General features: G+C 51.5%; 1 protein-coding gene and 1 long non-coding RNA gene across 2 annotated transcripts in view; one reads left to right on the top strand and one right to left on the bottom strand.

Annotated features, from left to right (window-relative positions):
* Positions 1-1517: 1517 nt before the first annotated feature.
* LOC311588067 lies at positions 1518-4809 on the bottom strand. The gene is made up of 3 exons (XR_014776069.1): positions 4753-4809; positions 4594-4671; positions 1518-2229 (listed from the first exon to the last, which is right to left on the bottom strand). It is a non-coding gene; the product is annotated as an uncharacterized lncRNA (long non-coding RNA).
* Positions 4810-21430: 16621 nt separating this feature from the next.
* Positions 21431-27364, top strand: part of CLSTN3 (calsyntenin 3) — a 32672-nt gene continuing 26738 nt past the window's right edge. Inside the window, exons 1-5 of the mRNA XM_084764896.1 lie at positions 21431-21759; positions 23990-24112; positions 24570-24765; positions 26437-26645; positions 27115-27264. Of these exons, the coding sequence (XP_084621022.1) occupies positions 21693-21759; positions 23990-24112; positions 24570-24765; positions 26437-26645; positions 27115-27264 (745 nt within the window). The 5' untranslated portion in view covers positions 21431-21692. The remainder of the gene's footprint in view (positions 21760-23989; positions 24113-24569; positions 24766-26436; positions 26646-27114; positions 27265-27364) is intronic.

Here is a 27364-nt window from a genome sequence, read left to right on the forward strand (position 1 = left end):
AGGAGGAACAGGAGGAGGAGGAGCAAGAGGAGGAGGAACAGGAGGAGGAGGAGCAGGAGGAGCAGGAGGAGCAGGAGGAGGAGGAGCAGGAAGAGGAGGAGCAGGAGGATGAGCAGGAGGAGGGGGAGCAGGAGGGGGAGGAGCAGGAGGAGGAGGAAATGAGTAGAAGTAGAGATCATCATGTTAAACAAAACAAAGCAGACCCAGAAAGACAAATGCACGTTTTCTCTCATTGGAGGAATCTAGATTAAAGAAGCAGCGGATGGGGCATGGACACAGAAAGGAGAGTATTTGTCAGGGGAAGGGAACCTGCAGAGGTGGGACTGAGGAGAAGAGAAGAAAAAGGGGCCGTGAATATGAGCAAAGCACAGTGATATAAATCAAACCCGTTGTTTTGCGTGCTAACTAGAAAAATGAAAAGTAAACTGTGGCCAATCCTTTCCTAGCTTGAGGGAGAGATGTGTTTTCAGATTCAAGAAGCTCAGGAAACCAAAAGCAGAATCGAAAATTAAAAATAAAGTCAACTGGAAAGAGAAAGGAAAAGTCTAGAAAGTAGGCAGAGAGGACTAAGGTTAGAGAGCTTGCTCAGCACATGCTAGCCCTGGGTTCAAACCCCAAGGCCACAAATGAACAAATGAATGAATGGATGAATGAACAAATGAAGTCCCCTAAAGAAGCCAGAAATAAAAAGACTCACTGCATACAGAGGACATTTTTTTTTGATGACTTCAGTGTTTTCTTCTCAGAAACAACATAGAACATAAACATCATCTTAATGATGCTACAAAAAGAGCTTGTTGATATAAAGAGTGCCTGTAATTGAAGCCCGTGTGTGTGTGTGTGTGTGTGTGTGTGTGTGTGTGTGTGTGTGTGTATCTGTGAGCATGCACATATGCATACACACGCTCAGGTGCCTGCAGAGGCCAGCAGAGGGCGTCAGAGTCCCTGTTGTTAGAGTTCTAGGGCGCTGTGGGCCATCAGTGTGGGTGCTGGGGCATGAGCAGGATCCTCTGGAGGAGCAGCGAGCATTCTTAACTAACTCTCCAGGCCCAAGCTTTTCTTCCTAGTGTCTGTAAAATGCATATAGCCATTTAGGACAAAACCACTGTATCGCGTGGCTTAGGGCTAAGTGGACAGAGCCTTTGAAGACTGGGAGCCAAGGCTTCCCATGTGCAGCTGGGGAAACCTTAGGGGCTCCTTCAGAACTTTTCTCTGAGTCTTCCCACAAAAGGTCTTTTTGAGGTCTTCTACAGAAACCTCAAGATGTTGTTTTCTGTCCCCTCATTTTTCATGAGCATACAGTGGAGCACGCTGGAGGTCACGGGCATGTGATGACTCACTCATTCCGAGATAACCAAGGAATACATGTTGCGTATTTTTTGGATTTTAAAATCTTCCATTGGAATTTCCATCCCAATGGCTTTGAATAGACAGAACTTACATAGCAAAAACTCTTTGGGGGTTCTCAGTAGTTTTTAGGGTATGAAGTTTGAGATGAGCCGCCTGACATCAGCAGGGGACCTGGGGCCAAGGAAAGACACAGCTAAAAGGGGTGGTGTCCCAGCTAAAGAGGACTTCTGAACGCCAAGCTTGTTTAGTCGGAGAGACCTGTTTCTAACAGAGAGAACATATTGTGACTCTTCCTGCACTGTGACTAATGCCTGACACAAATGAACTGAAGGTAGGAAGGGTTCAGTTTCCAGGAAGAGCAGGGCAGGCACGGTGGCCGCAGTGGCTCAGTCTGTATGTAGTACCAGCGGATGGGTGATAGGGGCATTTGATGACTCAGTGATTTTCACCTTTATGCTCTTTACTCTGTGCGGGTGCCCCCAGCCCTCAGGAAAGTGGCACCCACATCCAGGGGGGGGGTGGTCTTCCCTCTTTATTATACCCAGAGAGGCACGTCTCTGTGTGAGTCACTGAGGAGCCCAGCCTCTCCACACAGCTGTATGGGATTATCAGGATCCAGTGTCAAAGAACAGCTGTGAGGGGCAGCCATCTTCAACCTGAGACAAGCTCCTCACTAGAACCTGAGGAGATGAGAATGCTACACCAACCCCGGACCTCTGGCCCACAGAGGAACTGTGACAAGTTAGTTTCTGTTAAGCCCCTTATACTTTGTTACAACAGTTGAATCCACTGAGTGCACGGTTAATGTACTGGGCTGTGTTCCTTCCAGCTGCTCCAGGTGATCCTCGGTTTGTTGTTGTCTGTTGTTATTGTTTCCATCTGTTTATGTAAATTACATAAGAAATAAAATCTGAGTTATTTTATGTGAAAGAGACACTTATGAGGAATTTTCTTGATTATATTAATTGATGCACGAAGAGCCATTTTTGTTTCTCTGTCTGTCTGTCTGTCTGTCACCTACCTATTTTGAGACAGGATCTCACAGTGTATCCATGGCTCTCTTAGAACTCACCAGGTAGACCAGGCTGACCTTGAACTCACAGAGATCCACCTGCCTCTGCTTTCTCGGTCCTGAGATTAAAGGCCTAGGCACACCCATCTTGACTATGGGGGAGACTGTTCCCTGGGCTTGGGTTTTGGACTGTATAAAAAGGAGGAATGCTTGTGAGGAGCACAGAAATGTCATTGTTCTGCCCTCTGACTGTGAATGCGACAGGAACAGCCGCTCCGAGCTCCTGCGGCCTTGACCTGCCCACCACGATGGACTACACCCTTGAACTGTGGGCTGGAATGAGTCTCCTCCAAGTTGCTCTTGTTTGGGGAATCTGTCACAGCAACCAGAAAAAGAGATGGAGACATTCTTCCACATGATTCTAAAGTCAGTCGAGGTCACTGTCACAATGACCTATTGGACCACCTTAACTTGCTGGGGACCCGTAGGTCTCCCGGGACACAAGCCTTCCAATGGGCTCAGCTTCAGGAAAACTGAGAGGGGGTAGCTGGTCATCTCATTCTAACACGTCATTCTGATGTCCTTTCCCTTAGCCAGATGTCACACTGGCCTCCCAAGTCAGGAATCTTGAAAATAATGTGACCCCACTTGGGCGGTGGGGTATCTTTAATACTCATTATTAATGAGGGACTTAATAAATTAAAAAAGAATCTCTATACGTGTGTATGTGCTGACCTAGAAAGGTCAGAAGTGGGTGCCCGATACCATGAAAATGGAGTTGTGGACCACCAGTAGGTTCTGGCAATCAAACCCTGCTCCTCGGCAAAAGCAGCAAGTGTTCTTAACAGCCGAGCCCTCGCTCTGGCCGTGAGGAACTTTTCCACCTTAGACATAGCCTTGGGGAGCTGAGTGAGTCAGGACAGTGGGCTCCAGAGGCCAGGCCTACATGTAAGCCAAACTGATATCCTCCCATCCCCCCTGCCCCCCCACCCCCCAATGTTCCCTCTCACCTTCTAAGTTTGTTTCTGGGTCTATTGACTTTTGTTTCTTATTAACTGAGAGGGGCAAAGGGCATGGGCTTGGAGGGGGGGCGGGATGGGGGAAAGCGGAGAGGATACGTTGGGTTAAGCCTAGGAAGGGCATAAACAGTTTTGGTTTTTAGCTCTGAAAAACCACGTTCGTGCTGCCACCTGCTGTTCTGTGCGGGGATGGCACAGGAGAAAGGGCCTGGGTGTTCCCGGGCGGGGTTTTCTGTCGCTTTCACTGGGAGAGAAGATAGCTCTTGTTGCAAAGGGCAATAGACTTGGTGGAGAGGCCATAGGGACAGTGCTGACTGCTCTACCCTACGCCGTTTTTTGTTTGTTTCTTTGTTTGTTTATGGGGAAAGAAGCATTTAGTGTGTGTGTGTGATGCCACATAGCATATGTCTGGAGGTCAGAAGACAACTCCAGGCAGTTGCTTCTCTCTTTCTACCATGTGGGTCCTGACATCACTCAAGCTATCAGATTTAGTGGCAAGCGCTATTACTCAGCTGAGCCATCGCACCAGCTCAGTCTGGCTTTTCCTTTCCAAGCCTTGCTCCCAGGCCAGGACCCTCCTCGACTCCTGGGTCCAGGACCAGGGTTGAAGGGAGATCCGGGATAGCATCAGAGGGCAAGGATGGCTCGGGTCAGTCTGGCTGCGGGTTTAGGAGACAGGGGTCGGGCTGTGGGAGTGTGAAGGAATGGGGTGTCTCTGACGACTTTGTTTATTCTGCATACTGTCCCACCCGCCAATTACTGGTCATAGACACTCACAGCAGGATCCAAATCAACCCCCCAAATCCAGCCGTGAGACCAAGCTTTTAAGCCCACCCCCACCCCCTACTGCCACCATCTACAGCTAACTACACCCTCCCTTTCTGAAACCTTTTCAAAGACTGAGCCCTGTGAGCCATCTGTCTGTCTGTCCTGGCGGGTTCTTCCTTCCTTACTGTGTTCTCCAGTGCCAGCCTCATTCTGCCCTGTTTGTCTGCTCTCATGCGTTACACTCTCACTATTAATCTTATAGGGTCCCAAATATTTCTCCTCACACTTGCCCGATTATCCCCGGCCCCGCCCCCCCCCCCCCCCCGCCGCCATTGCCGTTTCCTTTAGTCACAGGAGATCAAAGACAGCTGTAAAGGGGGTGGGTCCAAGCCTCGTTCAACAGGTTTAGGCCAAGGCACCACTACCCAGAAGCTTTGGGACTACCTCCAATGTGCGCAGGGTCTCCCTGCTGCCGAAGTCCTCCTCCGTAGAACGCAGAGCAATGAAGCTCGCACTAAAGAGCTGTTGGGAGGATTAAAAGAGTTAATAACCTAAATTATTTAGGAGATACCTGGTCCTTAGGTGAACAATAAACTTCATTACGAGTTTATGGAGGTAAGAGAGGAAAATGGTTAGCTCAGTGGTCCCCTACCAGAAGCAACACTCAATCTTTAGAGATTAAAAAAAAAAAAAAAAAGTAGTGGTGATGGTGAGGAAACACTACTGCCACCTAGTGGGTTGAGACCAGTGATGCACTCTGATTTATGCCTCTAGTAATTGTTACCTGACCTGAAGTGACAATGCTGCCCAGGTTGAGAAACCTGGGGTTAGGCGTTCAGTTCCAACTTGCCTAGGCTCAAATTCCAAATTTCTTTTTTATTTTATATATAGCCTTTGGTAAATGACTGAAAATTGCTCTTTAGTTTCCTTAACTGTAAAATGGAGACAGATAAAGGCAATGCGTCACACACACACCTCCCCCCCCTCCCCAGGCACACAGCAGAGAACGATCTTGAATCTTGAACTGCTGCCCCTCCCTCCTGCCCCTACCTGTCAGGTGCGCACCACTGGGCCGTGCTGTGGCAGGGCTCTTTTAAAAATATTTATCTTTATTTATGCAGTGGTGGTGGCGGCAGGGAGAGCACAGGATCTTCTGGAGTTTCAGTTATGGGTAGCCATACATCACTGGACATGGGTGCTGGAAATTGAACTTGGGTCCTCTGGGAGAGCAACAGGAGCAGCAAAAGCTCTTAACCCAGAGCCACCTCTAATCCCGGGGACAGGGTTCTTAAGTAGTGTTCGTGGCCAGCCACCGTTATTATTACTTGCCACCTTACGTACGTCTCCTCCTCTGGGAGACCTTCCTAACTCAGGGTGACACCATTTCCCTTGTGTTTATTGGACACAAGAGCATATCTTAACTATGACACCTACCTATCCACTTGTCCGTCTTTCTCACAGGTCTGGGAGCCCCTTGAGGGACGGACTTTGTCCTGCAGATTTTGGTATCTTCAGGAGTAAGTGCAGAGTTTGGTACCTCAGGTATGACTTACGTCTTTGGGTGGTGTGGCCAGAGCAGAGCAGGGAAGTAGATAGCAAGCATTGACCTTGTTGAGGGAGGTGAAGCAGGTGATGGGGAGGTAGGCTAGGATCTGGGTGGCAGTGGAGCAGGTGATGGGGAGGTAGGCTAGGATCTGGGTGGCAGTGGAGCAGGTGATGGGGAGGTAGGCTAGGATCTGGGTGGTAGTGGAGCAGGTGATGGGGAGGTAGGCTAGGATCTGGGTGGCAGTGGAGCAGGTGATGGGGAGGTAGGCTAGGATCTGGGTGGCAGTGGGGCAGGTGATGGGGAGGTAGGCTAGGATCTGGGTGGCAGTGGAGCAGGTGATGGATGATGTGGGCGTAGCCATGCTCCATTTGTGATTCCATAGTGCGAGTTCTAACCAGCAATCTGTACCTTTCCTCTCCATTGTTGTGTACTATTACAATTTGTATGTAAACATTCCTCATAGGTTCATGTGTTTGAAACCATGGTCCCCAGCAGTGGTGCAGTCTGGGGAGGCTGCGGAACCTTTGGGATGTGTGGATTCATTAGCAGAAGAGGGATGGGTGGGGTCGGAGGCTGGAAGAGTATGTCTGTTATGATTAATAAAAAGAAAATAAGATGATGAGATAATAAGATGTCAGGCGACAGATATTATATGAGGTTTATTTTTTTTTTAATTTTTTTATTTTTTTTTTATATGAGGTTTATTAAATGAGCACAGGGAGAGAAGGAAAGGGGGAAGGGGTACCCCAAAGATAGAGACAGAGACAGAGGAAGAGAGGGGAGAGCGAGGAAGAGTAAGAGGGAGGGGCGAGGTAGGACTGTCCTTTTATATAGCTTTGGACAGGGCCACGCCCCCACGGCAGGTAAGCAATGACATCACAGGTAGGCCGACTGAAGCAGAACCCTAACAATATCTGCTTCTGTTCCTCACCGGAAAGCTCTGAGTGCTCTGCTTTTCAGTCTCCCAAGATGTGAACAGGCAGCGCCACAAGCTCCCGCTGCCACAGACTAAACCTCCACGCCTTCCTCACCACAATGGATTCATATGCCCTGAACCCACAAGCCAAAATAAAGTCTCTGTAAGTTGTCAGGACTTTTGTCCTAGTGACCAGAGATCACCAGTCACTTCTTTATCGATGGGAACCTTATCTTTTTTTTTTATTTATATAGTATTCTGCCTGCATATGCATCTGCACACCAGAAGAGGGGCACCAGATCTCATTATAGATGGTTGTGAGCCACGGTGTGGTTGCTGGGAATTGAACTCAGGACCTCTGGAAGAACAGGCAGTGCTCTTAACCTCTAAGCCACCTCCTTAGCCCATGGGAACCTTATCTTTTGTTGGAAGGAACAGTCCTGTGAGTAGATGGGTAGCTGGCCCAGCTGCTCCTCACTGGGGCTCTCTCATTTGGTAACGGGGTCCTGGTAGGTGGCAGATAGGGACCTGGTGGTTGACAGCAAAAGGTTCCTGTTGCCACAGCAACAAGAGCACACATGCGTGAAAGGGACAGAGAGCCGCCTGAAATGCTGGACACTCATTTTACCAGTTACCTGGGGAGTGGGGGTGGGGTCTGGGTCCACTAACGTCACTGGGACAGGAGGAGCTTGCAGAGGGAGGGAACGTGCCCCCCCCAACCCTACTCTTCTCAAACGCCCAGAAAGCGTAAAGTCTGGGGTTCTAGTGAGGACAAGAGGGCTGTGAGAAGAGAGAGGCCAGTGGCCTTTTGTGGTTGGACGGGTTTTTATTATTCCAAATCATCTCTGGCCCACTCTTTCACTGATTTGGTAAATATTGAGGCTAGGACTGAGTCCCTTGAGATGGAATCCAAATATTAGTTATCTGTTGTGTAACACGTTGTCCCTTCCCTCTGTTTAAAGCAGGTGTCATGTGTCATTTCACACAGTTGTGTGAAATGTCAGGGATCAGGAACTGGTAGAAGGGTGGTCTAGCCTCAGGGTCCCTCACAGGCTTCAGCCGTGCTCAGGGCTTTAGGCACTCGAGAGCTTGCCTGGGCGGGTCTGCTTCTGGGGTGTGGGATGAGGTCTCGGCTCCTTGACACACGGCCCTCTCCATAGGACACTTGGGAGTCAGAGTGTTATGCAAGACCCAAGATTAAAAAAAAAAAAAAAAAAAGCAAGGTCAGAGGCCAGAGTTCCTTTTCAACCCTGTTAGTTACTCTTATCACCATAGTGATAAAATGGCTACAGAAAGGACTTAACAGAGGAAACCTTTACATGGCTCTGAGTTTCTGAGGGCTTCAGTTCACCGTGGCTCAGAAAGTGCAGAGGTGTGGGCTAGCCTGTGCTGGTGGGAGCAAGAGGCAGAGGTGTGGGTTAGTCTATCTATAGGCCCTGCTAGCAATCAATCAAGACACAGACACTTGTTATATTTTAAGATAGCCTGGATTAACCTGGGGCAGGGCAGTGATCAATCCTCTAAATTGCCTCCCATAGTGGGGCAGGCATGGGATCCCTATTTCAATCCCATGCCATCTGCTTCTAATAACTTCTATCAAGCCACCTCCTATCCATAATCCCAAATACTTGCTCATGTTCTTCATCTGGGCTGGATTCTCCATCCACGCCGCGGGCCATGTGCTTCTCCTCCATCTAACCCATGGCGGCCTTCCTCTCTTCACTTCAGGTCTCCTTCTCCTAGTGGCGGTCTTTCTTCTTCCCAGAATTCCTCTCTCTCCTAGCCCCACCTATTTCCTGCCCTGCTCAGGTGGGATGGCTTTTTATTAAGCAAAAGGTGGGTCAAGCAGCAAGCAGTAAGTAACATCAAAATACATCAGATTATCCCGACATTAGCAGAGGTGTGGGTTAGCCTGTGCTGGTGGGAGCAAGAGGCAGAGGTGTGGGTTAGCCTGTGCTAGTGGGAACTAGAGGCAGAGGTGTGGGTTAGCCTGTGCTAGTGGGAGCAAGAGGCAGAGGTGTGGGTTAGCCTGTGCTAGTGGGAACTAGAGGCAGAGGTGTGGGTTAGCCTGTGCTAGTGGGAACTAGAGGCAGAGGTGTGGGTTAGCCTGTGCTAGTGGGAACTAGAGGCAGAGGTGTGGGTTAGCCTGTGCTAGTGGGAACTAGAGGCAGAGGTGTGGGTTAGCCTGTGCTAGTGGGAACTAGAGGCAGAGGTGTGGGTTAGCCTGTGCTGGTGGGAGCAAAAGGAGCCTGTTCACAGGGCAGTGGAGCAGGGGCAGAGGAGGCCGGCTTGAGAACAGTGGTGGGCATACCCTTCAAGGCTTCCGCCAGCCACACACAATTTCCTAAAGGCTCTATAGCAATGCTTCTCAACCTTCTTAATGCAATGACCCTTTAATGCAGTTCCTCATGTTGTGGTGACCTTCTAACTACAAAATGATTTTCGTTGCTACTTCATGACTGTAATTTTGCTACCATTATAAAATGTAATGTAAATCACTGTGTTTTCTGATAGTTTTAGGTGACCCCTGTGAAAGGGTCATTTGACCCTTAAAAGGGCCACGACCCACAGGTTGAGAACCACTGCACTATTACAGCCTTTGAAACAGGCTACACACTGGGGAGCAAGAGCTAAAAACAAAAGCTAGTGGGGGAAGCTTCCAGAATAACTGAGCCTTAGACAGTTTCACTTCCTTTATATTCTATTTCTTACTCAGACCACCCACCCCCTAAACCCATGCATTGTGGGAAGAGATGGTGTGTGAAGGAACCTTCAAAGACAGATCTTTCAGGAAACATTCCAGCGGGTGTGGTGGCACAAGCCTTTAATCCCAGCACATGGGAGGCAAAGGCAGGTGGATCGCTGTGAGTTCGAGGCCAGCCTGGTTTACAAAGTGAGTCTAGGACAGCCAAGGCTACACAGAGAAATCCTGTCTTGAAAAACAACAACAACAACAACAAAAAAAAAAAAAAAAAAAAAAAAGAAAAAAAGAAAAGAAAAAAGAAAAAAGAAAAGAAAACATTCCAGAGCTTGGATTGGACAGCTTGAAATGACCCAAAGGAGGCCAAACACAAGAGGAGGCGGGGCTTACCACATCCCATGGGCTTTGTTTGGATCTTCATCTTGCAGCAAAGACTCCTTAAGTAAAGTAAAGTAAAGGCTCCTTAACGCACTGCCTATGTGGGTAGCTTGTCACCTGGAGGGGTTCTGTTATGCCCTACACATCTCTTTCTCACAAAGACGAGCTCATGGCCGAAGCTGTGTTTGTGCCTCAGCCACCGAGCTGCCTGTTTCTCTGTTCCGTCCCCCACCCACTTTTTAATGACTTTGGTAAATCCATTCACAGACAGTCCACCCTGTCCCACTCGTGCAGTGGCTACGGTGGGCTGAATGGGGAGCAAAGTGGTGGTGGGAAGCAAATTCACGGAGAAGGGGTGTTGCCATCCAGCTGTGTGTATGCTCTTTGCCCAGGAGACCCAGAAGATACGTTTTTTGTTTTGTTTTGTTTTTGCCACACTGAAGATGACGATAGTTTCCTTGCAGCTGTGTCAAGGGGATGGAGCAAGCATTTTCCTAAAATAACCAGGAAGAGAGAGAGGAACCCAAGTGGATGGGGGTGGGGAGAGGGGTAGGGGTGAGGGCAGGGAGGGGAGCGGGGAACAGAAGGCAGGAGAGCAGATCAGTTGTGGATAGCAGAACTCAGACGTGAAGGAACTTGCCTAGGACCACCCAGTGGGGTCTCAACAGTGACTTGTCTGCCTTGGGCCAGTTGCCTCGACCAGTGAGGAAGCCATAGTTACTGTTACAAACACAAAGTAAGGAGAAAAGAGGCTGGCAGTCAGCAAGCCTTTAGGACACTGTAACGCACAGACATGTCTACACATGCCACAAACGGAAGTGCCACGTCCTAGCGCAGCTCCAGGGACTAGACCTCACTGGACAGACACACAGACAAATGGACAGCTGGCACTGGGTGAACCGGACTGTCTGATGGAGAGGACTCAGTACCAGGGAAGCGCAGTGTGCTTATTCTACACAGTTGAACAGGGAGCTGAGGTTGCTGCATACAGCTGAATCAAGGGGACAGGGCTTATGGTTCTCAAGCTGTGGGTCGTGACCCCTTTGGCTATTGAGTGACCTTTTCATAGAGGTTGCATATCAGATATCCCACATATCAGATACTTATATTACAATTCATAACATAGCAAAATTACAATAATGAAATAGCAATGCAAATAATTGTATGGCTCGGGGTGGTGGCGGCGGGATCACCCCAACATGAGGAACTGAATTAGAGTTGCAGTAGTAGGAAGGTTGAGAACCACTGTTGTAAGGGATCAGTCTTCAGGCCCAAACCACCTGGGAGGAGAAAGCTATGGTGGGCATTTTCTGCACACAGTTAACATTTGTGTTAGGACCAGGAAGGCTTTGCCATTCCCCATGGGCCCGAGACATTGGAGTCCTTGATACGGCCATGTCTTTGTCAACACCACACGCTTGCTCAGGCTTTCACACACCCAGGCCTTTGTCCGCTCTCCTCGCAGAAGACAGGTGTGACAGAGCGAATCATGCAGCCTGTGTGAATTTTTGTGGGAGAAAAGTGTTCGGTGCCCCTTCGCATCGACCCTCTTTAAGAGTCCCCTTAGAGTGAGGGGCAAAAGCGCTTGGAAGTATGCACGCCCTACTCCATGCGGGCATAATGTCTTTCTTGGGCGTGAAGGGGTAGACTATTTTGGGGATTATGGTCTTGGGACTCAGGCTGGGGAACAACAACTCTCCATCATCTAGTTCCCCCAGGTGGGGAGCTCTGGAAAGTAACCCCGCTTCTCTGACATCAGTCACTGAGACTGTGGCGTGATGACGTCAGCGACGTGATGACGTCAGTGGTCTCAGTGGTCTCTCAGTATCGGCGTGGATGTCTTGTCCTTATCTGTACAATACACGCTCTGCTTCCAGTTAGGAGAGCCCTGGTTATTACAAATTCAAATAGTAATAGCCATGCTTTGCTGTGTACCTTCTGTTCCTGGTACACTGCCAAATGACTGTACGTGGAAAACTGACAGAATTCTGGGAGAAGGAAGTTTTCTTGGTATTTCCTCCCGTGACTGGCACACACAGTTATCGGCTGAAGTACCCCTTGTTCTTACTGTAGGGTCGGGGTGGAAAGCCAGCCCATCTTGTCCCCTTAGGATGTAGGTGGTCTCTGGTGAGGGAGACAGTTTTTGTCGAGGAGCACAGGTACCTACATAGCTGCTTTTGAGAGCCAAGGGGTAGAAGGGCAAATGGCTGCTTGTTTTGGCTCTTGGTCAGACAACCTGATCTCAGGGTCTGGGGAGCAGAGGCCTAATTTGTCAATGTAGCCGCTCCATAGATTATGGAAACAAGCATTCAGGATCCCTAAGTCCCTAGTGACCAAAGCCAACTCCACAGTTTCATATGCCACAGGAAACATCAGGGATTAGAGGCACCCTTTCTGTGGTCCTTGGTCCTTCTCTTGCCTTTTCTTTACTCACATGTTGGTCCCCTTGGCAACCATCTCCTCCTTGTAAGGATGAATAGAGGTCGATTTGGATGAGGAACTCGGTCTTGTGCGGCTGTGTATGTGGGCTTGGGAAGGGGGAATGTGTATATATATATGTATGCACACATACATACATGCATGCACACACACACACACACACACACACACACACACACACACACACACACACACACACATATAGAGGCTGTGGGACAATAGTCTAACTCGGTTGCAGAGTAGCGCCCTCTGCTGCCCACAATGGGAACAGCACCCTATCTTCCCTAGAGTCTGGATGTGTAACTCCTTGGAGTTGCTTCTGGGGCTGCTCAGTCCTGCTTTCGGTGCTGGGTGTTTGTGTTTTCTCGGGGTGATGGATCTTGGTGAGGTACGCCTGAGTGGAGGGTGGGGGACTTGTGGTGTGGGTGGTGTAGACCCTGAGTCATGGTGAGTTCTAAGGGACTAAGTTCTACACTTTAGCTTATCTGACATTCACCATGGAGCCTTCCAGCTCCTTGGATGATCATTGGCTACCTAGGAACATGTTCCTGTGCCGGGAGGAGGCACATAGTAGGATCTGGCAGTCCACAGAGGTTTTTCTGAGAGGAGGGCACTCCAGTTCCCATTGTACTGAGGATATTTAGAAAGGCTGGAAGAGGATAATAAATGTCTGGTCTAACTTTGTGTTCTTTTCCAGATTTGTTCTGGATCAATGTAGGGTCAAGCCTAATTCTTTTTTGTTTGTTTGTTGTTTGTTTTTCAAGACAGAGTTTCTCTGTGTAGCCCCCCTGGACTTGCTTTGTAGACCAGGCTGGCCTCAAACTCACAGAGATCCTCCTGCCTCTGTCTCCCTGAGTGCTGGGATTAAAGGTGTGTGCCACCATGGCCTGGCAAACCTAGTTCTTGGGCAAAGCCCCAGTTACTGTCTTCTATGGGTAAGGGACCTAGCTATTGCAGGAAGGGAAATCGGGGGTGCTGATCTGCTGACAACAGCACCTGCCTCCTTGCCCCTGCTCCCCCCTCCTCCCCGCAAAGACAGAATAATGTCACTATATTTCCTGACTGGGCCTTACACTTGTTTCCCCTTCCCTCACTTTCCCAAAAGCTGACATTTTGCATGTTGTCCCACAGTGCTCTGCTCTGAGCCAGACAGCCACCATCTTTCTAAGGTCAGCTGTGTCTGCTTACACCAGATCGCCACAGCCGGGCTTGTTGACTGTGGACAGTTCCTCATAGAAAGACGGGTGGGGAGGGTCATTGGATCCTCACCTGAGAATCCAACCACGCCTCCCAACCAGCTGCATGCAAGTTTGCCCCAGTTGCACATGGCCTTCTGGGTCTCAGGGAACAGCTAGGGTTGTAAGGCTGGGAGGGGGTGGGAGGAAGCGCCATCTATGCAGCTCTGAGAAAGACATCATTCATGTTGGGTGGAGTCTTTCCAGTGTGGGTGCTTCGGGGTCACCCATGCCCCGACAAGCAAAGCCAATAAACTCAGCAGTTCCCTCGGGGGGGGGGGGGGGGACTTCCGGTGGGAAATGGGAAATACTTTGATTTGTTGTTGTGACTTTATAAGGAAGGGGGTAGAAGTTGCCTATTCTTCCTTCTATCCTCAGGGGGAACATTCTTGCCACCTGTGTACCTCCGTACCTGGCTGCCAGGGACTTTCCAGCACCCACTCTTTGCCCTTCCACCTCACTCTGTCTTACCCCTACGCTGAACCCTTTTCTGCCTGACACTTCACCTGCAGACTTTTATTCTGAAAGAACTAAAGCCTCCAGTGGGAGGGAGGGGCCTCCAGTGGGAGGGAGGGGCCTCCAGCTGAGGCTGGTCCTGAACCAGCTCTACCCTTCCTGCTGCTTTCCAAGACAGTGACTCTGCAGCTCTAGGCTTCTTTGTCTCCAGCTGTCTCTCCTGTCCTTGTTGGCTCATAAGCAGAGAGTCTCTACAGTCGTCCCCGCTGGCCCTCTCCATACTGTCACTTCCACTCCCAAATGTAACTGATCTCTCTGTCCCCTGGCCCTGTGTCTGCTCTCGCCTTTCCTCACTCTCAGACCTTTTGATGCCCGTGTTTCTAAGGTAGCCATGGAGGTCTGGTTGTTATTTGGCAGCCTGTGGCTTCCTCCAGAGATGTACAAGTCTTGCCCATCCTTTGCTTTAGCTCTCGGGAAAGACATGTCCTCTCCACTGTGGGTGAGGTGGAGTCTTTGGTCCTCTGTGGGCATGCCTTGGATCTCGTTCTGGTAAATGCGTAAAGTTTTCTTAACAGTGGAGACAAAAGAGGCTCTACCTGGGCCCCGGGGAGACTGCATGGTGGATAAGCCTGATGACCAAGCGGGTCCCTCTGAGACACACATGGTGGAAAGAAAGAACTGATATCTGTTAAGTTTCCCTCTGACCTCCTAGGCTGAATTGAAGTCTCGACTGAGGCATTTTTGGCTCTTCTCTGCTTCTCGGGCCTTCTTGAAGACCTGCTAGCACACTTCATCCCTCATAGTCACTTTCTGGGGATAGATGAGGAAGAAGACAGAGAAAAGGGTTCTGGGCCGTGGGTGCTCATTCCCTTTTCAAAGTCCTTGACTTTCATTTTAGGCCTCAGGAATTGGCAGCTAGGGCATTCGAAGTGTGGCGATGGCATCACTGTTACAGATCCTCATCTTTTCCTGGAAAACAAAGCTTGCTGGGAAGGTCAGGGAAATGGACCAGCTCTGTGCAGCTCTTCAGTTGTGATTTCTGGGCATCCATTTGAAGTGTAGGCAGGGCCCATCTTCATCGCTTTGTTTTTCCCTCCCTACACTTGTTCTAAGCACTTTTGTTTGTCTTCCTTAGCCACAGGCTAGGGTCGGGTGGAGCAGTGAACTTCCTTGGTGTGGACAATGGGGATGCATGCTCACCGGCAGATCTGTTCCCAGACGTGCGTGTTTGTATCTCCAGCCCCAGCTTCTCTCCCTCTAACCAGCATCTCCAGCCTCAGCTTCTCTCCCTCTAACCAGCATCTCCAGCCTCAGCTTCTCTCCCTCCAATCAGCATCTCCAGCCCCAGCTTCTCTCCCTCCAATCAGCATCTCCAGCCCCAGCTTCTCTCTCTCCAACCAGCATCTCCAGCCCCAGCTTCTCTCCCTCTAACCAGCATCTCCAGCCTCAGCTTCTCTCCCTCTAACCAGCATCTCCAGCCTCAGCTTCTCTCTCTCCAACCAGCATCTCCAGCCCCAGCTTCTCTCTCTCCAACCAGCATCTCCAGCCCCAGCTTCTCTCTCTCCAACCAGCATCTCCAGCCCCAGCTTCTCTCCCTCCAACCAGCATCTCCAGCCTCAGCTTCTCTCCCTCTAACCAGCATCTCCAGCCCCAGCTTCTCTCTCTCCAACCAGCATCTCCAGCCCCAGCTTCTCTCTCTCCAACCAGCATCTCCAGCCCCAGCTTCTCTCTCTCCAACCAGCATCTCCAGCCCCAGCTTCTCTCCCTCTAACCAGCATCTCCAGCCCCAGCTTCTCTCTCTCCAACCAGCATCTCCAGCCTCAGCTTCTCTCCCTCTAACCAGCATCTCCAGCCTCAGCTTCTCTCCCTCCAACCAGCATCTCCAGCCCCAGCTTCTCTCCCTCTAACCAGCATCTCCAGCCCCAGCTTCTCTCCCTCTAACCAGCATCTCCAGCCCCAGCTTCTCTCCCTCCAACCAGCATCTCCAGCCTCAGCTTCTCTCCCTCTAACCAGCATCTCCAGCCCCAGCTTCTCTCCCTCCAATCAGCATCTCCAGCCCCAGCTTCTCTCCCTCCAATCAGCATCTCCAGCCCCAGCTTCTCTCTCTCCAACCAGCATCTCCAGCCCCAGCTTCTCTCCCTCTAACCAGCATCTCCAGCCTCAGCTTCTCTCCCTCTAACCAGCATCTCCAGCCCCAGCTTCTCTCCCTCCAACCAGCATCTCCAGCCTCAGCTTCTCTCCCTCTAACCAGCATCTCCAGCCTCAGCTTCTCTCTCTCCAACCAGCATCTCCAGCCCCAGCTTCTCTCCCTCTAACCAGCATCTCCAGCCCCAGCTTCTCTCCCTCTAACCAGCATCTCCAGCCCCAGCTTCTCTCTCTCTAACCAGCATCTCCAGCCCCAGCTTCTCTCCCTCTAACCAGCATCTCCAGCCCCAGCTTCTCTCCCTCTAACCAGCATCTCCAGCCCCAGCTTCTCTCCCTCCAATCAGCATCTCCAGCCCCAGCTTCTCTCCCTCCAATCAGCATCTCCAGCCCCAGCTTCTCTCTCTCCAACCAGCATCTCCAGCCCCAGCTTCTCTCCCTCTAACCAGCATCTCCAGCCTCAGCTTCTCTCCCTCTAACCAGCATCTCCAGCCCCAGCTTCTCTCCCTCCAACCAGCATCTCCAGCCTCAGCTTCTCTCCCTCTAACCAGCATCTCCAGCCTCAGCTTCTCTCTCTCCAACCAGCATCTCCAGCCCCAGCTTCTCTCCCTCTAACCAGCATCTCCAGCCCCAGCTTCTCTCCCTCTAACCAGCATCTCCAGCCCCAGCTTCTCTCTCTCTAACCAGCATCTCCAGCCCCAGCTTCTCTCCCTCTAACCAGCATCTCCAGCCCCAGCTGGGGGCCCCTGTTTTCTGCACACTCATCAGTTGCTCCTCTTCCCAGGTTACTATAGTCTATAGTGGAATCCAGGATGAAAGGGAAACTGGAGGCAGGGCACCCAAAATGATGCCCAACCCACTCTGTCTTCTGCAGGCCCTTTCTTCTGAGAGATGCTCTGTGGCAGAGCTCCCCTCCCCCATTCCTAAAGACCTGAGGTGTGGGGGCTGCGCTATCTACAGGGACTGATGGGAGAGCAGACCAGGAGCAGGAGGACTGGGAGTGAATCTGGGGAGCCAGGTGATGAAGATGGGGATCCCATCATCCGGGACACTGTGGGCTGTTTTGGAGAGGCTGTTTGGGGGCTCAAACCTGCTGGTCTTTCTTCCCCTCCTTCCGAGCTGACAAGCTCTTGGAAGTGACAGACAACCCTCCCTGCCTCCCAGCTTGGGATTCCAGTAGACATTAATGGATACTTCCCAGAGGATAGGCTTGCTCAGTCTTGGACTGTGGGCGGTCAGTGTTTAGGTAGCCGACATCTGGCAAGAGTAAAGGGAATGAAAGAAGTGAGGGAGGAACCAGGTCAAGGAAGTCGGGAGTTAAGTTAGAGAGATGAGAGTTGAGAATATATTCCTCCCCGCCCCACCGCCTCATTCGAGAGTCTGAACTTAGGATGTCATTGCTCTGTCACTGAGCTGTACCCACATTCCCCCTTCCCTTCTTTAAAATGTGAGTGTGTGCATGTGTGCGCAGGCATGTGTATGGTCACAGTCCACCTCCTCTGGGAGCTCACCATTCACACAACAACCAGCCTGCTTGGCTAATTCTCCTTAAGACCCTCCTGTGTGGCCTTCCCTGCAGGGATGGCAGGCACACGCCACTATATGGGCATTTTTATGTGGGTTCTGGGAATGAAAGTTAGGACCTGCGCAAGCAAGACAAGTGCTTTACTGACTGAACTTCCTCTGAGCCTCGCAGCTCTCTTGAAACGGCCTAAAGTTCTCAGGCTGACCCTGAACTCTGTAGCCTCGCTTAGCCTTGAGCTTGCAATCCTCCTGTCTCAGCCTACAGATATTATAGGCCTGTGCCATTAGGCATGGCTCATGATGGGGGAATTTCAAGGAAAGCAAAGGAAAAGCACAGAAGCCAGAATTAAGGTAGATGCTCCTGAAAGGCTGTAGGGATACAGTGAGGAGCTGGTAAGCCCTCTTAAGGAAGGGGCCTTTCTCTGGTGTGTGGTGAATCACCGGTGAATGATTTAAGTGAGGGAGCGACACGGTCACTTTTGCTTTTTAGATGGGTCCTGTGGTGACAGGTTGTGCAGCCTTGGTTAGAGGAAGACTAAGATTGGGGACCAATTTGGGGCAGGTGAGAAACAAGGACCTTAGGGAAAAAAAAAAAAAAGGAAGGAACAGCAGACAGACACTTTAGCTGAGTGCCATACAATAGAAATAAGTCATAGAGGCAAGCCACATATGCAAAACATTCCAGAGGACCTAATAGAAGACCAAAGGGAAGTAAAATTAATTTTAGGAATATATTTTATTTTTATTTTTTATAATGAAGTATGTATTTTAAACTTAGCATGTTTCCATTTGGATTAATTACATGCCAAATAGCTATCATATTGGCTAGTGAAGAAAGCTATTTTGGATGTGGTGTGTGTGTGTGTGTGTGCATGTGTGTGTGTGTATGTGTGTGTGTGTGTGTGTAAGAAAACAAGGGATATCAATGTGGCTTAAGGTCTGGCGACTGCCATCCACAGACACAGTAAATATAAAAGTGGAGGCGCTTCGGGGCCCCAGGAGAGAACGAATTCAAGTTTGACCTTGGGCACACAAATGGAAGTGTTTTACAGACAGTCAAGAACATCCCTTTGGGGCTCATGCGGTGGCTATGGCTGGAGAGCAAATGTCAAGGTCAGTTTACACACGGCAGTGTGAAGCAAGGGCTCAGTTGACTTAGCACACAGTGGACAGGCAAGAGAAAAAGAAAGGCAAGAAAAAAAAAAAAAAGAATCCTTCAGGGGCCCTGGTGTTGGCGTCAGCAGGGGCCTCTGTCTGCAAAGGAGAAGGGACCACGTAAGAAGCTATATGTAATAAGGGGAACTGGAGGGAAAGGCGGCCAAGGAGGCAAAGTGACACTCAGAGGCCCAGTGCCGCAGGCTCCAGGGTGAGTAGTAGCAGCTCATTGGCCTGCATGTTTTGCTCTTGTGACTGACGATGAGAAGGGCCAAGGAAGAGACTGGAGAGGTGGCTCACTGGCTAAGAGCACTTTCTGCTCTTCCAGAGGACATGGATTCAGCCCCAGCAGCCACGTGGTGGCTCACAACCATCTGTAGCTCCAGTTCCAGGGGACCTGACGGCCTCTTCTGACCTCCTCGGGCACCAGGCATGCTCATGGTGCAATACGCACGCAGGTAAAAGATTCATCCATGTAAAAATATTTAAAGGAAGATAGGGCAAACTAAATAAACTCTTCCATTAAAAACATAGATGGGAGCACACCTTTAATGCCAGCACTCCGGGAGGCAGAGGCAGGTGGATTTCTGTGAGTTCCAGGCCAGCCTGGTCTACAAAGCGAGTGCAGGACAACCAAGGCTACAGACAGAAACCTTGTCTCAAAAAGAAAAACAAACCCCCAAACATAAAAGGGGTAGAGAAGTAGGAAGGAGTTGGAGAGCAGAGGGGTTTGTTGGTCCCAGAGACTGTTATTTGGGGACCCTATGTCTTGCTTTGGTGGTCACTGTCCATGGCTTGGGTTTAAGGGATCACTGTTTTGGTTCACATTGTTAGGAGGTGCCTTGTCAGCCCAAGGGACGGTACCTGACCTTTTCATCCACCTTATACCCTCCTTATACCCTCCTCAAACTCTATTTCCACCTCAAGTTCCAAAAAGTAGTTCCAGACCTAAGAGCTGTCATGTCCCGTCTCAGCAGCACTACCTTTCTCAGAGCCACACCGATGTCTGTGGTGGCTGAGTCTTAGTAAGAGCTCTGCTGGCCAGCCAAGCGCTTCCTGCCTGCTGCAGCTTTGTCCAGGCTGTGAGGGGCAGTGCCTGGGAGGGAAATGGATGCTAAGCCATCAGGTGGGGTGTTGGGAGCCCTGCTCTCCAACCTGGCTTCTCAGCAGGACCTAGAGGAGGAAAGGTGAGGTCATTACTTAGGACTTCCGGGTAGCCCTCCAAGCTCTTTAGGGACAGGTTGGGAGGCGTTGTTCTTAGTGTACACAGTACTAGACCGAGGAGTCATGCATGGGGTGCTGTCTGGAAAGAGGCTCCGCGCAGACACCAGATCAGTTTCCATACACCGTGTGGGAAGGTCTGACTACCTGGGGCTTTAATAAGGCTGAGCCCTTGCTGTATAGTGAGAGGTGCCCTCATCCCTCTGGCCCAACGATGAGCGATGAGCTCGGGGTCTGGTGTCTGCAGCCGGAAGGAGAGGCAGGGACTAGGCAAAGTCAAGCCTGGCTTCAGCTTTTCCTGTGGAATAACCTTGGAGCTGTCAGTCATTTCCAAGAGTCAGTTTTGGCCTTCACGTGGTCTCTGGCAGGGACGGGAACCCCGAGGGGCAGGTTCCCGTTGCAGGTTGCTGCGCTGGTGTGGCAGCTGTGAATCCTAGCTTTATTCTTAGACGTGTGTGTGTGTGTGTGTGTGTGTGTGTGTGTGTGTGTGTGTGTGTGGTGGGTGGGGGTGGGGCAGGGAGAAGTGGCGGAGGGAGGGGCATCCTGAGGTGTGAGAGAAGTAGATGAGAAAGGGCCTGGACCCCAGGCCTCCACAGCTCCCTCACAGTTGGCTGAGTTGGGGGGGGGCGGGGTCCTTACACAGGTGGTTCTTGGCCTTCTGAGGCTTGTAAGAGGGAGGCAGAGTGCTGAGTTCAAGAGAAAGCAAGGGGGGTTCGGGACTCAGGCTTTCCCCGCTCAGTTCTGAGTCCTGGTTACCGTCACCCCTCAGCCTTCCCAAGACACATCATTATAATGGCTTGGGAGATACTGAAATCATGGTATACCCCCCCTCCCCCCGGCTGCCCGCTTGCCTCCTACACTGGCCTCCTACACAGGCCGCGGGCAGGCCAGCTCCATCATTGTTTAAAGGTGGGGGAAAGCAGGAAGAGTGAGGAGCAGGGAAAAGAGAGCTTGACGTTCCAGATGCTGGTGAGCTGCCCTACAGGAGCGTGTGCAGAAAGGGTGCAGGGAGTCCTTCCTCTTCCTCATCTCAGGGCCCCTGTCATCCGTTCTTTTTCTTTTCTTTTCTTTTTTTCCCCCTGGCTCTCTCTGGCTCCCACGGGGCCCTGGGTTGGAACTGAAATCCTAGAATTTCCTACTCAAGGATTTGCCTCCCGGTTCCCAGAAAGCACGCAGCAGGCGCTAGCTGATGGAACGGGCTGTGAAAAGAGGTTAACGCAGAATTGGAGGTGGGTGACGCGCGCGCGGATACTGCCTCTCTCGGCCACCCTCGAGTCTGTTGACGTCTCCGTCTCACCCCACCTCCTGGCTTTCAGCTAGGTCTTCCGATGCCCCTCGTATCTTGTACCCTCCCTCCATGGCTTTTCAGCTTCCTCTCTAGCCCCCGCAGTTCCTCCGCTCCCCCAAACTGCAGCCCAGGGGAAAAAGCCCTAACACGTTCTCCCGCCCCCTGCTCCCCAGTCGCATTGGTTCCCTACCCCCCTTGCAGCACCTGGCGCCCCCAGTCTTCCAATTGGCCAGTGGCCCCATCAATCCTTGCCGGGCTGTGCTGACGTCATCCTGCAGTAGCGGGGATGGGGTGGGAGTGAGAGAGAGCGAGAGTGAGGACGCTGGGCTGGAGACCGAAGAGAAGCTACTGCAAGTCTCCCATCTCAGCCACCCAGCGGGTCTGCTGCATGGACTAGTGTGCTCAGCAGGGTTCTTCCCGATCGTGTCCCGCTACCCTCCCCTCCTTGCAGACTCTCTGCATCCCTCCCCCAAGGTGGCCTTAGCAGGCTTGTGGCTCCCAGGGGACAGGAACGCCTGGCCTGGCGTGCTTCACACCGCACCATGACCCTGCTGCTGCTGCTGTCCCTCTTGCTGGCCTCTCTGCTTCAGCTCAGCTCTGGCAACAAAGGTGAGATAGACTGAGAAGGGGCCCTCTGAACTAGGGCGTCAGGCTGAGCTATGTGGGGGTTCGGAGGGAAGAGGATGTTGAGGCTCTCTGGTTCCTGACAGGTGTCATTTCCCTTTTCTGACAATCTCCTTTCCATCCTTTCCTTAGACCTGGTCCCCTCATCCATCTCACTTCCGAGGGCCACCCCCTCCTCTCTGGTCCATCTCTACATGTGCTTGCCCAGCATCCTGCTTGTATTTGCTCTCCATTCCCACCTGGGGGTCTCTTTGCCTGCCCCCTCCCCCAACTCCTCCATACTGGTATATACCTCCTGTCTCAGAGGGACTTGCCCCCTGGGGGTGACATTCCCTCAGCTTCGTTTTCACTGGGTGTGTGTGCACACTAAGGGTGTGTGACAGATCCATCTGGTAGTCTTCATCCCTTCCTGGGGGCAGAAACTGTGTACCTCAGCTCCGCAATTCTGAGCACGTATTTTTTTTTTCCTCTCCCCGTGTCCCTCTGCCTGCATCCGTACCCTTCTGCCTGCATCCGCTGGGTTGTGGGTTACCACAGCTGCCCTCTCTGGCAGACAGCAGATAAATTCAGCTGGGTGAGACTGCCAGAGGGAAGGGGAGGGTGGGGCCCTGGGGTAGAGGGTTCAGGTAGGCAGGGCGGAAGGAGAAAGGCTGAAAGGGGCAGAAAGGGGCGTGGGGTGCTCCAGGAAAGAGGTGAGGAGGGAATGTGAGGAGGAGAGGGAAGCCGAGGAGTGGGAAGGGAATTAGGAGGGGACAGGAAAGGGAGAGGTAGAAGAAGGAGGGAGGAAAGTCAGGAGGAAAGGTGAGAAGTGGGGGAGGAGGGAGCTGAGGAAGAGGCAGGGAGCAAAGGCTGGAAAAAGAATGGACCCGGGAGACCAGACAGCCATTGGGGAGAGGGGCGGGGAGAGGGGCTCAGGGGCCGCAGAGACAGGGGTTACAGGGTCCCTGGCTCTGCCCTTGGTGTCCTCAGCTCTTCTGTCACCTATGACCTACCTCTTGGTTCTTGACCCTCTTGTCACTTCCTGCTTGGCCTCCCATACACCATCTTGAGGCTTTCTCTTTGGCCATTAGGGAAGGAGGCTATGGTGGTCATTTTCAAGAAACGGGGAGGCCCGTAGATACCAGGACATTTGCTGGGCTGTGGCTAGAGGAGTGCCTAGAAATCAGAATTTCTTCTCATCATGAGATACTGGGGTGAGAGTCCTCTGGTGACTCAGTTTCCCTCGGATGATCTATCCTCTCTATGTCTGGCTTTGGGAGCATGGGTGGGCGTAATGGAGTTTGGTAGACCAAGCAGTGGAGGTTGGATCTAGGGAGGAGATGGGAGAGACGTGTGTGCTCCCCTACAAACCTCTCAAGAGCTTGAGGGAAGTTGTTCCTACAGAAGAGACCCTACTTGAGCAGTGTCTGGTAGGAGAAAGGGTGATGTGGGGCAGACAGAGCTAGGATTCAGTCAGGTCTGTAAGAGTTCAGGGAGTGTGAGGTGTGGAGGTCTTGAGCGGACGGACCTAGAAATGGACTGGTTCTGACTGGATTCTCGTGGGTGCAGGGATGGGAAGAAAGGAGGGGGTTTGCTGTGTTTCTAGGCCAGCTCCATAATCCCTTAGGATGTCATCTCTGCTGGATCCAGTCATGACATTGATTTCTCTGTGTTATCCCTGCCCCTCGCTGTCCCCCTCCCACTGTCCTATATACATGTCTCCTTTCCTGGCCTGGAGTCTCAGTCAGACCTGAAGCAGTAGAGAGGGAAGGGTTGGAATTCAGTAGAAGGTGGGATAAACCACTGGGCTCTCAGGAGACTGGTCCCTCTTTGCCTAGGTTTAACTCTCCCTTCTTTTATTCCACTCCTGTCCTTTCTCAGGACTTTCTGGGGGCTTATCATTGCTTCCCGAGTCCCCAGCCACCATCTGCTAAGACAGAAAGACCTTATAGGAGATTCTTTGTCCCTAACCACCATCCCCCCCTGGGGGCAGGGGGAGGGGAGATGGTGGTCCCTTCCCCACAGGAAGGTAGTTGCCATGAAAACTGTCTATCCAGTTATGGGAGAAGTCTGTGACCTCCCACAGAGACTCAGATTCCTTCAGTAGCGCATCCTTGCAAGGTGGCAAGGTATGGAAAAGGCGTTGCTATTGGATGTAGGCTTAACGTAGACTGAGTCTTGGGAATGGAGGTCCAGCTCATAAATCCTTTCTCTCTTCTCCCTGGGTTGGGGCCAGCCAACAAGCACAAGCCATGGATTGAGGCAGAGTACCAGGGCATTGTCATGGAGAATGACAACACTGTCCTGTTGAACCCACCACTCTTTGCCTTGGATAAAGACGCCCCGCTGCGCTACGCAGGTAATTGGGGCTACAACAGCAGGGTTGAGGAAAGTGGGTGGGAAGGCAGAAGACAAAGGGAGGGAGGGGGCGGGGGTGGTCCTGGTAGTGGGAGCAATAGGAAAGTGGGGCACAGGCCTGGGAAAGGCATCAGAGAAAGTCGGTGTGTGTGTGTGTGGGGGGGGGAGTGCAAGAAGGGAAATGAGCTGCACTGAAGAATGAAGATGCTGCAAAGGATGCCAGAGTTGATCAGCCAGGGGTTAGCCGTCATTAGAATATGCAGACCTCAGAGCTGCTGTCTCTGAGCGTGTTGCTTAGGAAACCTGGGCCTCACGGATACTTCACATCATCAAGAGAGCAAGGCTCGAGTTTGGGAGGAGATGTGCAGCTGGGCATGGTCCAGCCAAGAAGGCTAAGGGCGGGCAAAAGATGCCCCAGGTCACATGAAGCCTCACTTCTCCTCTTCCTGCCTTGCCAGGTGAGATCTGCGGCTTCCGGCTCCATGGGTCTGGGGTACCCTTTGAGGCCGTGATCCTAGACAAGGCAACAGGTGAAGGGCTGATCCGGGCCAAGGAACCTGTGGACTGTGAGGCCCAGAAGGAGCACACCTTTACCATCCAGGCTTATGACTGTGGCGAGGGGCCTGACGGCACCAACACCAAGAAGTCCCACAAGTGAGCAAGGCCTGTCCCCCGCCTATTGTTATGAGACCCTTTCTCCCTTCTTCAACAATGGCCTCTCGGAGGCGGGGCTCTCCTTTGTAAGCTAAGACTGCTTCTCCATTGAGCAAGTTCAGTTACTTCAGCTGCTTGTTAGCAGAGGATAGACCAACCTCAACCTGGGGACTATAACCCATGGCCTCCCTTATGCCAGGGAAGCACACTACCAATGGGCTACGTCTCCAGCCCAAATTTACTATTGCAAAGTTACTACCAATAATACACAACAATGCTCACTTTATTTTTTCTCTGTGACAACTAGATTGTGGTTTGTTCTAGCATAAAAATAGGACTTTTTAAGTCCCTGACCATACTGCCTAAATGTCACCCCGCCCCGACTATTCATAGAGTTTAGGGATCTCTGGTTAAGGTCATAAGCACACAGGAGAGTTCAGTGGTATCTCGTCCCATTTTGCCTTTTACAACCTTGGACAATATACTACAACATACTTAGCCTTTCTGGTCTTGCTTCTCCTTGTCTATGAGATAGAGGTGTTGCTGGGAATATTATGTGAGGTGGTGCGTATAAAAAGTGTGTACTTTGCACTTGCTGCACAGCACACAGGCATTATGGTGACAGTGAGCACAGTGCACACGAAGCCAGACCCCTACCAATCGCCCCCTCTGGTCCATTTGCAGCACACAGCACAGAGTACACATCAGGCCTGTGACATCCACACAGCTTGGAGGGGCCCAGGAGGTTAGGGATGGTCCTGGGCAGGCCATAGATGAGGACTGGGTCTCCAACACCCACCTCTGCTACCTGCTAAGTTCTCGCTTGAGAACGGAGAAAGGTCAGCAGTGAAGATTCCAGGACCACCAAGAGGCATCAGAGGTTAGAAGGGTCTTCGTGGCTAGTTTCCCATTTGGAGAGAAGACCTTTGTCTCTTAGCCTGCGAGGCTGGCTCTTGGCTTGAGGGGGTGCATAGAACAGAGGTCCCAGACCTTTTTCTCTTTGCCTGGGAGGGGGTGTGAGTGGGGGAGCGCCCCGACTGACATGTACGATTTAGGCAGGTGAACTGCTCGGTTGTATCAGACAACTTCTGACTTTCAGTCAAACGCCACTTCCCTGATGGCTGGTTTTAACTTGTAGTCTCTGTCTTCCTCATTTCTTCTGTAAGAATTGATTTTTGGTTAAGTCTGGGACCTGGTGAATTTTTTAAAAAAATAAATTTTAATTTTTCTTTCCTTTCCCCTCTTTACCTTGGCACCCTAGTGAGGGTTCTCCAATGACACTCAGCTGCGTGTGTTATGGGACACGTGGACGGACAGAGCGGGCATCTGAAAGGGATTAGATATATGCTGAGCTTATTCATCCCCTTTTTCCTCATCCTGTCCAGCATTCCAGACAAAAGTTGCCCAAATGGCTTCTTCTATTCTCTAGACTTGTTTCCTTCCCCTGTCCCGCCCCACATCATTAGCCCTTCCCTTGGGCCCTCCTCCTTGTACGATTTTACATCTGCCATGACTTCAGCACAGCCTGGTGCCTCTCGGAGTCGGGGTGAGCGGTCTCACGGGTAGACAGGCTTCCTCCTGCTCATCCCCGAGCTGGATCCTTGAGCTCGTGTTGATCGGTATCTGCAGCTGGCGAGTGCCTCCATGTCTGTTCTGTTCCTGTGTGTGCAGGGCAACCGTGCATGTGCGGGTCAACGATGTGAATGAGTTCGCCCCAGTGTTTGTGGAGCGTCTGTACCGCGCTGCAGTGACCGAGGGGAAACTGTACGATCGCATCTTACGCGTGGAAGCCATTGACGGGGACTGCTCCCCTCAGTACAGCCAGATCTGCTACTATGAGATCCTTACGCCCAACACCCCTTTCCTCATAGACAATGATGGTGAGTCTCCCCCTCTTTCCCCCCTAGCTGCTCAGGACCCTCTGCTCTCCTCGTGACTGACTCAGGGAAGCATCTTCTCTACGCCTGCTCCTCTCTTCAGATCCCTCATTTCCCTCTTCACCCCTGTGTGAGCCGCCCTCCCTCCCCCCAGGTACTTCCTGCTAAGTGCACCTGCTGATGCTGTCTCACCTGAGCTTCCCGGACCTTCCTGGTCTTCCTCTAGAGCAGCGGTTCTCAACCTGTTGGTCTCGACCCCTTTGGGGGCTTGAGTGACCCCTTTCCCAGGGGTCTCATATCAGACGGCGTACATATCAGACATTTATGTCATGATTCATAACAGTAGCAAGTTACAGTTATGAAGTAGCAACAAAATAATTTTATGCTTAAGGTTACCACAACGTGAGGAACTGTGTTAAAGGCTGATGCTCTAGCGCACCTGACCCGCGTGTCCTCCCGTTTCCCACCTCAGGCAACATTGAGAACACGGAAAAGCTACAGTACAGTGGCGAGAAACTCTACAAGTTCACGGTGACAGCGTACGACTGCGGGAAGAAGCGGGCAGCGGACGATGCTGAGGTGGAGATCCAGGTGAAGCCCACCTGCAAACCAAGCTGGCAAGGTGAGGGAGGCGCTCACCGGGGACCAGCTTGCCGATCACCTGTCACCTATTGCAACTCTAACCCCGCTCTGATGGCCGTGGGAGGGAGGTAGTCTAGATG

This window comes from Acomys minous (assembly GCF_964271855.1).
Source record: "Acomys minous genome assembly, chromosome: 17".
In the NCBI taxonomy this organism is placed as follows: Eukaryota; Metazoa; Chordata; class Mammalia; order Rodentia; family Muridae; genus Acomys; species Acomys minous.